Source organism: Myiozetetes cayanensis, unplaced genomic scaffold, assembly GCF_022539395.1.
Source record: "Myiozetetes cayanensis isolate MyiCay16 unplaced genomic scaffold, myiCay2020 scf1, whole genome shotgun sequence".
NCBI classification, from domain to species: Eukaryota; Metazoa; Chordata; class Aves; order Passeriformes; family Tyrannidae; genus Myiozetetes; species Myiozetetes cayanensis.
Genome location: NW_026086604.1, coordinates 52,344,078 through 52,357,658, shown reverse-complemented (window position 1 = coordinate 52,357,658; position 13,581 = coordinate 52,344,078). Strand labels below are relative to the sequence as shown.

The window sequence follows — 13,581 nt, the reverse complement described above, 5'->3', positions numbered from 1 at the left end:
TCTGTCTCTCCAGGAACCTCTTCCAGGTGGCAGGCTCAACCATGTATTACTTTCAGGGTGAAATTCCACAGGACCACCTCAGTTTCAGATATTGTCCCTAGGTCTCACTTCTCTTTCTTTCTTTCTTGCATTAACACATCCAGCATCCCATCCCCTCTTTGTAGCTTGCAGTTACTGAACAGCTGGAAAAAAGCAACTCCCCCTTCTCAAGCCTTCTGTTAGCAGTACTGGCTACTCTGGTAGCAACAAAACTGTACTTTGAGCTGAACCACAGTGCCACAAATGGGGGCAACTGGGGGATTTTGTTCACAACCACAATACTGACTGAAAGCAAAATGCTACCAGCCAATTTCACTTGCATGAGAGTTTTCTCCTCGCTGGTTGTCCATGTCTGGTTTTAATGCAGTTTTGCTTATGCAGCAGAAGATGGCCCTTAGCAAACTGAAGAATCTTGAATGCTTATTTAAAGATTTCCTGGAGATGAAGGGCTCATATGCCTGAATACTTGTGGGTTTTGGCATCTTGTTTGTTTGCCTTCCAAACAGACCACCAGTTGTAGTATGAAATTTGATCTTTCCATAAAACTTGCCTTTTTTCCTTCAGATAAAGCAAGTTACATAAAAAACAGGCCTTTTGAGGCTCTTCAAAATATGTCTTCAGATACCACATTGTCTGATCCATAAAGCAACAAACCAATAAGTCAGCCTACCTTACATTAATTAAATCATATTTTGCATTTAAAGATCTTTGAAAAAGAAGTGAAACTTATATGGACAGCATTATTTGTATTCAGCTCACTAATTTTTTTCCATAAATTTCAATAATCCTACTCTCTAGTTGGCAATTCAATGACAGATTTTTTTTTAAGCCCTTAAGTAATACCCCATATCCTTCGAGCAGTCTGGATCCCAGCACCCCCTTCTTCTCAATGCACAATTAATGCTTGCAGATGAGAAGGGCTGTTTGTGTCACATATTTTATGGGCAGCTGTAATTCTTCTTCACTGAAATTCTTTCCAGCAATGCTGGCATAAAGCAAGCCCGCAGTTTCCACAAGAAATCCTACTGACTTACGTTGTTCTTCTCATGGCAGCAAGTACAAAGTATAAAGATACAACAGAGGAAATACGCAAAAATAGTGCACTAGGTCCATTAGTGCTTTTGGTTATAATCTCACCCTTCATCCTGGGTTTAAATTCAGAGGCTGGAGCTTTCACTCTCAGACCTGCCAATCTCCCTAGCTCACTCTCTGCCAATATTTCATCTGTGACTTAGTTGTCTATCTGTAAACGCAGCATAGCGATACTTTTTCTTTCTGCTTCTATCTTGCCTTTTTTAGATGCTGAGGTTTTAAAAGGAGCTGACCTTCACTGTTCTGGCACAGCAGGTCCTCATCTCAGTCGAAGGTTCTCTGGTGCAACACTGATCATTACAAGCAGGAGTCATACGCCTGAGAGAACATTAACTTGTTTATATAAAAAAGCAGAATAACAAGGTTTGAAAACAGTGACATGCTTGAGAGATTATATAAAATCAGTAAGTCAATGCTATGGCACTTCTTCCATGCACACACTTGAGAAGGCACCGAATAAAAACATCTTCAAGAACCATACTTATTGCCTTTCTTGCTTGGGCTTATCCCTATTCCTTTTATTACACAGAAGCTTTCCAACAATTTATACAAACAGCACTGGTTTGGGTACAAAATTATTACTACAGAAAAAAAAGAAGTGACTTCAGTTCGCAGATGTCACCTACATCCTGAGTTAAGAAGAGTGAAGCTTTTCTGAACTTATTCTTGCATTGTTGTGGCAAGTCATGTGTCTCTTCAAATTCTCGCTCTGAGTAACTGGAAGCAGATATTATCCTGTAAGTATTTCTTCTGAGATAAACAAATCAAGAATAATAAAGCTCAGAAAGGGGAAAGAATGGATACTCATGCACACATTCCAATTTTTTCGTTTATATCAAGGACCCACTGAGTACACAGCCAGGCTGTGAATCCGTCTTCAGCCAGTATAAATTACTGGTTTGTATAATCTGAGCCTCCAGGATAAGCAGACAATTCATGAGCAATTCATATCCAAGCCAGTCTTCCAGGCTTTTCTGAAGCCAGTACCTTGTCCTGGGTCCTCCTACCATCACCTCAGCATATGTACACCTACAATACAGGCATGCAGTGTTCAGTGCCATCAAACGGCACTGAACCAAGTTATTTTACCCTCTAACAACAGAGAGGAGTTTATCCTCAGAGACATGGATTGAAGATGCTGCTTAGATGCTGGCTGTAGATTAGGATTCTTTTTGGGTGTTTTCATCATAAAAAATCTTCATTGTTAACTCCTCACTCCTCAAACAAAGTTTCCTCTATTCGTGCCCTTAAATCAGAAGGGAGAGACTTTCTAGTAAAGAAAGCAAGAAAGCAGAGGACATAATAGCACAAAAATTTTAAGAAATAAAATCAAAACCCATAATATATGAAAGACATATTGCTTTCTCCATTGCTAGCAGATTGTTAATCCTAACATGAGAGAGCGTGGAGATGAATCTGTGGTTGTGGAGAGCAGGGGGTGTCCCTGTTTGCCATCCACATACTGATAGATCTGCTCAAACCCCTGGGAAACTAATCGTGATGGTTTTCAGAGAAAGTTTAGGGATTCAGCAGGCCAAACTACTGGGTAAGTTTTATAGTCAAATGACAATGGGGTGATCATAATACCTTATAGTGGAAAGGATTCAAATATGATACAGAGGAATTTTTATCAAACTCCAAGTTTCTGGGCTCCAGATACTGTCAAAGTCCACTTGCTCAAAGTCCCCTTGTTCAGAAATCAGCACAAACACAGCTTTGGAAAACAGGGGGCTCAGGAAGTAGCAGTGTTACTACAGCTATATCAGAGTGTTGTGACATATTCTCACAGGGAAAAAAGTGTCTTTGGGTGTTTGTAAGAGGCTGGAGGGGCTTGAAGGCTACACCATATTAGCAAGTAATGATCTTACTAGAAACTGAACATTTTGGTTTTTCACTGTTGCTGAGGGCTGAGTAGTAATTAAAAAGGATGTGAGTATCCCTCTAGAAAGGGTTTGGAGTAGAGGTTTGGCAACACCCCCGGGGAAAAAACTAGGGAGAGGCACAGTGTGGGGTGCATGGCTGGGTGGATCCACGTTGCTCCTTAACCAAGTCCTTCTGTGAAGAAAGCTGAGCCCTAGGACGAAAGATGTACTGATAAAGGCACTGGAACATGCACATTCATAGAAAGGCTGAGGGGAAGGACAGTGTCCACCCATAACAACCAAACCAAACAGTAACAAAAAAAGCCCTAGCAAGTAAATTAATACCCACACCTCCTGGCCTCTTTTGCTAAAAAGCAAAAGGTTATAAATATCAGAGAAGTAAATGTAGCATTTAACTCTGTATATAGGGTATTATGTTCTCCTCAGTAACTTTTAGGCTTCTTCACCACATTTATTCTGCAATGTCAAATACTTTCAGTTCTCTGTTTACCCAGCCTGCAATCTCTGATTTTTAAAGGCACTACCACATCACGCAACAAACAGACATAATATTAATCCCTACTATTTATTATTTATTATAATCCCTTTATTTTATGATAAAAGAAAATTGATAAAATATCAAGTCAAATGGGCCTGCTTGACATTACTGGAAAAACAAGCAGCAAAACATTAGACCAAAGCTTCACCTCACACTATTCACTCAAAACACCACCACCTGGAGCCAAGTGCATGGGAATATCCCGCATCATTTTTACATGAATAAAATTAGGCTTTGGCTAACATCGCTTATGTTTCCACTTGGCCACTGTACCTCCTCAGCTTCCAAAAGGGCACGGTCAAGTCCTTCAGTAGCTTTGCACTGATTTGGGTTTTAGGCTTCCTCTTTTGGCTTTTTTAAGTCTGTAACAAAATGCATTTCCAGTCTGCCTCATGCTGATGCTCCAAGGCACGGCGGCAGCACTGCTCCTGCTGCTGGGGAACACCAGCAGCATGTAAAGGGCCTTTTCAGCAGTAAAAATAACCTCAGCCAGCCATGGACACAGCCTGAGTGTCATGTCATATCCCATCTTTTCTCTTAAAAAAAAAAAAAAAAAAAAAAAAAAAAAAAAAAAGGAAAAAAAAAAGGCTACCTAGTTAATTAGAATGAATTAACAGAAAGCATACACTGCCAAATTAACAATCAATTTTCACTGCTTTTGATTTTCTGAGTTTTACTTGAGGGACTATGCATCCATTTTGTCCTTTCAAAAAGTCTGCCTTTTTATTATGATTAAATGCTGAAACATAGCATATTTACAGCTAAATTTATTGTCATATTCAGTCTGGAATTGGCCATTTGGCTGATTAAGTTGTACCACACGAAGGCACCGTGACATGTACTATTAAGAAATGAGAAATGGCAGATGGGCATTTCCAAAGAACCGTCAGCTTTGCAAATGGTAATGCTACAGCTGAATATCATCTGCTAAAAATGGTTATCAAAGGTGAGGATCCAGGCTTAACATCCTCCCTGAACATGCTGGAACATTTTCTTCCACTTTGGGAAGAAGTTTGCCATTTCCAGCAATACACTACTTCATAAAATAACTTTAATAATAGCATTGGCTGTGATGTTTCTCTCAATTTGAACCTTCTTTTGCCCCAGTGTGCCCAATCCACTGCTTTTCATTTGGCTCTGGATGGTCAGAAGAAAAGTGGACCATGCACATGTAGCCAAGACTACACCTAGGCTGAAAATTAAAGGACTTCTACGCGGAATTTAAATTAACTCAAATATTAATGAAAATTCAATTTAAAATCTAAAAAAATAATCTTTCCAGGTCAGAGTAATAATTTTAGGATGATGCTTAATATGAATGGAGTACATAATGATGCAGTAGTCTGCAACTCCAAGTCTGTGGAGGATCCTTTTCCGAATCCAGTGACACTCAAGTTGTTTCACAGGGCACTACACCACTGTGTTTCCTCTAGAGTCTTTTTGCCTTTTCTGCTTTTCTCTGACTCCCCATTCACTGAGCTCCAGGTGGCTTCACATGGCAAGGCCACCTTCAGGAAGTGACTGCCATCCAAATTCCCCTTAGCAAGTGGAAAAGGATGTAGTGCTTCACTGAAACAAGCAAATAAGGAAGAAGGTCTTGTACCCAGTTAAATATACATTTGAAAGGAGAAGCATTTAAAATGCGAAATCCTTTGCCTGTGTGACATGCCCCTCTATTTGCATAAGGACTGCCACAGTTTCAATCTGCAAAGGGAGTACCTGGAAAGTTACAGATCAGTCAGTCCTCTAGCCAGATGTTTGAGGAAAACTATCTGTTTTCTTGAGGTGAAAGAAAGAAGAAAACACAATGATTCACCTACACTAAGTTTCTGTAGGTGATCAAGTTTGGGATCAAAACTTAAAAGCCAACCTCCTATGTTTGAGGAACAACCTAAAACAGGAACCACTGTGGTTCTATTTACTGATCTACAGGACAACAGAAGAACTCATTTGTGACCAAAAGCTATCACTGTCACATGGCAACAGTGCTCGCGAATTGATTTTCACAGTTTCACACTCTTCTGTAATTCTATTAAAAGTGTTTAGCCCTGAAGAGGAGACTTCCAAACTATGCATTACTATATTTAAAACAGTACTGCTGAATGCTACTAAATGTAACATATTTAGACAGCAAACTCTTAAGAGACTACGGTTATATCTTCTTCCATGTATTTTTGCTGAGAATATCATCTGTACTCCAAAAATTGCACACCCTAAATAAAATATCTAAGGAATACAATGGAATGTGGTCTGTTACTATCCGTGTGCTGAGTAAAGGGCATTGCAAAAAGCAATCTGTTTCTCCCAAGAACTAGGAGACAGTCAGAGTTATCTGTGAGTGACACCGTAACCTTGAAAATCCATAAAATAAGAAAGCAATTGTTAAGAAAACTGCAAAGATTTTAGTAAGGCCAGACCAGCTTCATGAGGCAGATGAAAATGAAACTGGAACAGAGAGTGGGGAGGATACTCTGCTACATATTCAAGTCGCATTTTTTAAATCAAATGTTTATCTGTACTCAAAAATCATGCAAATAATGAAAGCAGCAATGTGGGAGACCTGTATTAATGTATAAATGAGTTTTCAACTGCTTTCAATATTAATTACGTTATATGCTTAACAGAACAAATTTCAAACCTGTTTTGCTATTTTACATTGAGCCTCGATTATAATTCTGAGGTAGAAGGCTACTTTCAGCAGCAGATATACCAATTATATATTTGATGCTAAGTGAATTTTACACAGTTTTATTCATAATAAAGAAAACAACCTCGAGGGGTGGTTACTTTAGCTTTGTCCTATTTTTCGTTATTCTTAAAAATTACCTTTTAAATATGCTCACTATCTAAGAGTGACAAAAGTGTTTCTTAAAATACTTGCATACTGTAAAATCGAAGAATAGATGCAGTATTTCTGTAACATTAAGATATTTCTATACAAGTTGCACATAGAAACATATGTCACACCCCCAAAAATAAGATGTCTAAACAAGGCCAGCTATAAGGAATGCAACAGAGTAATGCTCCAGCAAAAAGAGAGTTAATACTTTAAACACCCGCGACTCTTAATCTATCCTTTATCAATTATTCCAAGAGCTCAACAGAATCTACCTAAACACTGAGGTGACAGAGCAGTACAGGTGGGTTACTAACTTTAAAAATGCGCATTTATTATCCAGGGAACCAGCAATAATAGAATCACAGAAAAGTAAGACTGGAAGTGCTCTCATGAAGTCCATTCCCCTGCCCCAGGGCAAAATCAACTATACATAAACCACTCCTGACAGATATTTGTCTAACTTGTTCTTAAAAACCTTCAGTGACGGAGACTTTGCAAACCTCCCTAGGCAATTGGTTGCAGTCCTTAACTATCCTTACCATTAGAAAGATTTTCCTAACGTCTAACCTCAATCTCTCCACTACAGTAAGCTTGACTGTTACTTCATGTTCTATCCCCAGCAGAACTGGAAAACAGTTTCTATTACTTTCCTCTTTACATGAAATTTCCATATATTTTTAAATGGTTATCACATCTTCCTTTGCTCTTCCATTCTCTAAGTGAATAATAGCCAACTAGGTCATATGCAATCTGCTAGAGCAATTTATCTGGTCTCCCATGTAATCCCTTCAAGGAGCCTCCCTGTTCTGGCACTACCACCCCTATGCCAGAGACATCTCCACCCAAAATGCCAGCAGTTAAGCAAAACAAGATGCAGAGAGAGAAGCCAAACTGAATGGCAGGCTCTCAGACTGCCTTCCTGCAAAGAAAGCTTCCACACAAACAACCAGAAGAGATATGGAGTGTGGAAAGGTATTCACCCCAGAGAAGGGCAGATGAGGAGAGGAAGGATTGAGTCTAGAAAAGAGGGGTAGAGGCTTTTACACAACATGGAATTAGGTTGCAGTGAGTTGGTCTGGAAGTGGGAGAGATGTGGAAACAAAATAAGATGAAGGAAAGCAGTGAAAAGCAAGAAGATTACCAGAAGGGTAGGGAATCTGGAACAGAAGTGAAACCAGATGTCCAAACAGGGAGGAATGGAGGAGCCTCATAACAGAGAGAGGGGGTGTGGGCACTGATGGAAGAAGAGGCAAAGAGAGGTTGGGACAGCATGAAACACAGGACAAGAAATGCAACAGAAGTCCTGAGTGCTGGGGGAAAAGCACAGAGGTGGGGGGACTGGAGAAGCTCCACCAAGCAGTATTTCTATGAGCATGAGTATCTCCGAACAGATGAGTTCCGTCTCTCTACCAAAGCAGGGGCTGGGAGAGTATCAGCCAAGCTGAGGAGTTGCTCCTTGGGAGTAACTTGGTCTTTCTGGATATGGCCCAAGGTCGAGCTTTGGTGACAATGACCTTGAGACATAAGGCTGCAAGGGATGATGGAAAGATTTGAGGGAACGGTATGAGGGAGAAGATATGCAGCTATGGAAGAACAGGATCAGAAGATGACAGCAAAAGTCAGTGCTAGACTAAGGGCAGGGGCCTACTGCACAGAGCAACCTCTTACTATTTGTTCTGCTTTCCATAGTGACACAGCTAATAATCCCTCTAGCAGTGCTGAGGGTCACAAAGCAGGAATGCCTTCTAGTCAGCCCAGGTCTGACAGAGCTTGTGCTGAGATGGAGTTAATAAAATCCCAATGAACCTAAATTGACCATGCAAGGTCAGGAGTCTTCATACACTGATTCCTAATCCATCACATAGTGTTGCCCTTGTCCTTTGACCATCCTGGACCTCCCTGTGCCACACACTTCCCAGTGATGGAGAGCTCATTTCAGAATCACACTGTTATCTTAAACCAGCACTCAAAACACTACTGAAGAAAGTGGCTGATTTTAAAAACAGACCTTGGCTGTCCAGAATCCCCACTCCTGTTATGGCAACTGAGAGTAGCCAAGGCAGAAGGTGTAGAACTTCACGGCAATTAAGAAGAGTGCAAGCAAGGAGGTCCTTCTGACCCTCACTCCAAAGCACTGCTACATCACGGTCGCATCTTGCCATGTAGCTCAGTGCATCAGACACATGCCCTGACACAACTCTGCACTGCTTCTGGGAACCTAGGAAAAACATCTTCAGAAAGTCTGAGAGTTACTGCTCTAGTAACTTTTTTCAGCTCTCAAAGCTCACGTCTTCCAGACCTCTGGCCATTCATTCTGCTCTTCTCTGGATGCTTCCAACAGGCCCCAAGAGTGCTGTTCAGAACAGAAATAGTACACCAGGCACACAAATGGCAAGTAGAGTGGAAAATTATTTTGCATACAGACCCCTGTCCATATATTCTAGCATAACATTCATGGCATAGTATTGTTGATTCACAGCCACTTTCAGAACTCTTGCAACTGCCCATCTGTTTTCTGCAGACCTGGTGTCTCACCAGTTACTCTGAATTTTGATTTGCATGGTTGATTATTCCTGCCCAACCACAACTCAGAACTTGTCCTTGCTGAACTACATCATATTTATTTTAGATCAGTTCTTCAATATACTATTATTTTGAAGTCTAATCCTGTCCTCAGAGGGCTTACATCCTCTCCCTGGTTGGTGTCATCTTGAAATTTTGCATGCAGATTCTATCATCTAAATCATTAATTAAAATATTGAATATTTTCAGGCAATCCAGGGAAGAATCCCACTTGACAGATCCTTCTAGTTTGACTATGAATCACTAGTAATTATTGTGAGAACAGCTTTTCAGCCAACTGTGCACCCACCTTGTAGCTCATATTGCTACCTTGCTTATGAAAGTGTGAAAAGACTTTCAAAAATCCAGATATACTATTTTCTACTTACAGTAAAATTAGGCTCCACTGACAAGGTACCTTCTGGGGGAAAAAAAAAAACACACGCAAATTCATTTATCACATTATTATCTACAGGCTATTTATTAAAATATTCAGTTGACTATTTGATTCAAACTTTTTCCCCAAAATTTCAGATAAGCTAGCTACTCCAAAGGGAACAGCAAAGGACCCAGAAAGTTTACATGTAGGTGCAGTGTTTGCCCTTTCACAAATCTTTGAGCCTAAACTGTCCTCCAAATAATCTCCAGCGTAGCTATTAATTGCTCAGACTTGCTTCAGCTATTTCACCCTACACTGCAGAGATATTTTCTTGCATACTATGCCTTTTATTCTCACGTTCTCTCTTCTCACCTTCTGAAGAATGATAAGCTCCCTCTTTCCTGATTGCTATCACCCAAATCGCCTTTAACCATCATGGGCTCCGCCACCTCTTTCCTAATCAAGCCTAGGAGCACTTCCCTTCCATTGTTTTTTCTACACTAGGTAATCCTGAGCCTATTGTACTGGCACGGTCTACTGAATTTAGTATTTAGCCAGTAACGTGAAAAGGTTCTAACCAAACACTATCGTTTGGTAATACATGATAAAAAAAAATTGGATGAGCCTATCTCTTGGGACAAGAGCCATCTGGAAAAAAGGGCAGCTTTGGCATCTGTGCCAGTAAATGAGCATATAGACCAGGATCAAAATATCTCCCAGCCATAACTGTAAGCCTTTCCAGGTCACAGCAATTAGCAAAGTGGAAAGGAGATTTATGAAATACTCCTAAGGTGGCTACACAGAGGCACTGTCCTCCCAGGCTTCTTTTGCCAGCACTCTGGTCAGCTGTAAATTGAAATGATTACTCTGATTGCTGAAAAAGCTGCTATCACTTAGCATGGCTAGATTCAGTGTTGACATCGCACACGTTTCAGATATCAAAGCTTTTCTGTACAAATTAGCTCCCTTCAACATGTGGTCATGCCCCCTCTGCTGCTAGCAGCTACTATTCTCTCATACAGCTGCATTCCAATAAAACAAAAGGAGCACTACAGCAAGGATCAGAGGAGAAACCATATGCACCTGCTATTGCACTTTTATCACAACTCTTTAGCATAACTTTGTCCAGTGAATTTCTCCAAGAAATATATACCTACCCACTGTCTATTGCTGAATACCTCATATAAATCTAACCAGGAAAAAGAAATATCTCCAAAACCCAAATATGATTATCAGTTTGATACAAACTCTTCTCCTCATATAAAGAAACTATATTTCAACCTGTTTCCTTTACAAGTCTCCTGAATGGATGGTGCTATTTAATGTTTAAGAATTCTTTAGTATAGCTGCCAAGATTTTAATATGTATATTAACATATTTACCCAAGGGCAATTGCAAAGGAATATAAGAATTCCTTATGGGAGACCAAGCAACTTTCATGCTAAGTCTCCAGAATAGGTCTGAATCTGCTGGGTTGTCATCACAGTCTGACTATTCACGGACCCCAGTTTCACCTCCCTGAATTTTATGCAGCACTATTTGCCAGGTCTTTTCCATCCACCAGTAGTCATGAGGTTACAAATCTTTGTGACACCTTGCTGCCCAAGCACCCTAGTCACGATGCCAACAACTCCCAACTTCTGGGAGCTAAGGGACAGAAAACATTGTGGCAGAAGAGTACAAAGCTGGAGAGACAATAATCTAATATTGCAAGGGTGCTAGAAAAAATAGGGTTTTCAGCAAAGGAAAAAGCCGGGGTAAGGAAGAGAACAGATATCCACACAGTAGGAATTTTGGTAGAGAGTAAAGGAGGGACACAACACTCTTAGGAATTAGCTGAGGGCTGGCAGAGAGCAAGAAGGACAAACAGAACAAGAATGGCAGTGGGCAGCTTCAGGAGGGTGCTGCTAGCTAGATAGAGGCAGGAGGGCCCTGCAGTGGTCCCAGACTTCACAAGTCCCATCAGCACTGGAGCACATGCAGAGAAAAGCTTCCTGTTTCCTCTCCTTCAGGACACATCTCACTGACACACACGGAAACCATGCTGTAAATCAAAGCAGTGCAAAGCGACAGAGACAGTTTGGAACTGCACTACTGCTCCAAACCAACGTGCTGGTGAGCACGGCTGGACACAGTCGCACCCACTGCAGCCAGAAGGGTGAGATCAGCCTCTGCGGGAGGATCTGATTTGCGAGACTACAAAGTAGGAGCCTGCCCGCCTGGAAATAAACAGTTTTGGGGGTCCTTCCTGGGGAGAGCTCCTAGAACATCAAGCAGCCCAAGACAGAAAAAGATCTTCCCATACATACAACTCAGAATCCAAAAAACTTCTTCTAAAGGCAAATATTTTAAATTAGAAAAAAAATGTCTTACATATCACTAATTTTCATTGTGGTAGTAACCCATTATCTAGACCTACTAAAACAAGTTGATCCAGTTGATTTTCTGTGCATTTCTCCCAGCATCTCAGCTGGCCAGCAGACGTGGAAGCAGAATCTTCTGATCCTCTTTTCCTTCTCCCACCTCTCAAATCAGAAACCATCTCAAACTGTTAAAGCACCGAATGAACTCCAGCAGACTTCACACTAGAGGGAGCTTTCCTCAGAAGGACACACCACCTTGGCATCCTCTTTCTCATTACATTATTTTCAATACATCTACAGGGAAATACACCAGATTCAGTTGAAACAGTTATCATTTAAACCCTCCAGTTTTGCCAGTTCAAGCACTGCAGCAGGTCAATGGTGTGGGGCAGGAGGGAGTACAAGGAGAGGGTACCTGGCAAGTTCTGCCCAGAGATGTGCTCTGGCTGACAAGATAAAGCTGAACACTGACATGTTACTGAGAAGCCTCTGGATACAAACCATGTCCATCCTGCAGCCTCACCAAACTCCCATGTTGAGCACAAGAGTAACTTTACAGACTACATTTTATATTGACTCAAGAGACCACTCAGAGTTAAGCTGTTAATGAGTACTTTAATGAGGAAAGCTGAGTTAAACCTCCCCTAAGGCTTGTGCCCATCCATTTCGCAAGGCTGAAACCTGGATAACTGTGTTCCTCGCTGCTAATGCAAGTGCTGAACTGGTCTTCAAGTGAATTGTTTTAAAATATCACTTAAACTGAAAGTACCATAAGAGGTTAGCGACAGTCAGGACTTAGTTTATTTTCTGAACTCAAGTATACTGTCCCAAAACTGTAAGCTGAACTAAAACAGAAATCCTTACCTGTGAAAGCATTTGTGGCCTGAAAACCAGCTTCCTGCATACTGCTCTCCCAGCGAAGCTTGAGATTCCCGTCTCAACCTGTCCTTACTGGAGACAACTGCTGAGCTTGTTGCTGTCAAGTCACTTCCATCTTAGCTCGTCAGAGTCCATTTCTCTTTCCATTTCCATATTTGGCACCATCCAGTTACCACCTGATCCCAGGTCTTTCGATCTGTACGCAGAAGAATCTGCACTGAGCCTAAGTAGGAAGCGTTGGACAGTTCCATCAACCAGCCAGCCAGAGGATTTGTGCCATGATGAATGTGAAAATGAAGCAAATCGCCTGTCAAGACTTTCTTTCTCTTTTACAATTAAGTTCTAATCCTGTGTTCATCCAGCAACATTTTTTCAGGTCTCGGCCAATGGTGACGTTCAATTGTCTCTCCTCTCTTGTGTTCCTCTCCCCTCAGGCACACTCACTGAGAAATTAAAAAAGAAGAGATTATGTTTCCTGATGACCTGTAGCAACACTAAAATTAACAGACTCCAGGGAACAAAAACCCAAAATACATTATCAGGGATTGATTGTACACATTAAAGGAGATCTTCAGAAGGCAAATCTTGCGATTTTGCTGAGATGCAAAGTGTGACCACACAGCTCTTTGAAGTGCAAAGAGGAACAGTGCTGAGGGTGTCATATGCATCTCTGAGAACATGATATGATTTACATTTCAAAAGCCATATTTAGCAGAGATGGGGGCAGCAATACAATAACAAAATTGCAGTTAAAAGGGAAAAGGAAAAATACTAAAGGCTCTCAAGTCTAGTCTATTCAAAACCACAGCGAAATTATTAGCATTTCATATAGCTGCTTCCCTCCTTTTCTGGAGCAGGAAAAGGGAATGCTGTGTGCCAACACTATATATGCCATTCTTACAGTCTTCTGCGGTTAAAAACCTTTGTATGTCTTGCTGTGGATTATCAAACTTTGTATGTCTTGCTGGTGATTATCTATTTAAAATCTCAGTTGTAAAACAGATGAC

At 40.9% G+C, this 13,581-nt stretch overlaps 1 protein-coding gene across 4 annotated transcripts in view; it reads right to left on the bottom strand.

Annotated features, from left to right (window-relative positions):
- The window catches only part of LDLRAD4 (low density lipoprotein receptor class A domain containing 4), a 281,846-nt gene that overhangs the window by 168,272 nt on the left and 99,993 nt on the right, over positions 1 to 13,581 (bottom strand). For all 4 annotated transcript variants that reach the window (XM_050306900.1, XM_050306923.1, XM_050306906.1 and 1 more), the window contains one exon: positions 12,560 to 13,017. In XM_050306900.1, the coding sequence (XP_050162857.1) occupies positions 12,560 to 12,599 (40 nt within the window). In that variant the 5' untranslated portion in view covers positions 12,600 to 13,017. The remainder of the gene's footprint in view (positions 1 to 12,559; positions 13,018 to 13,581) is intronic.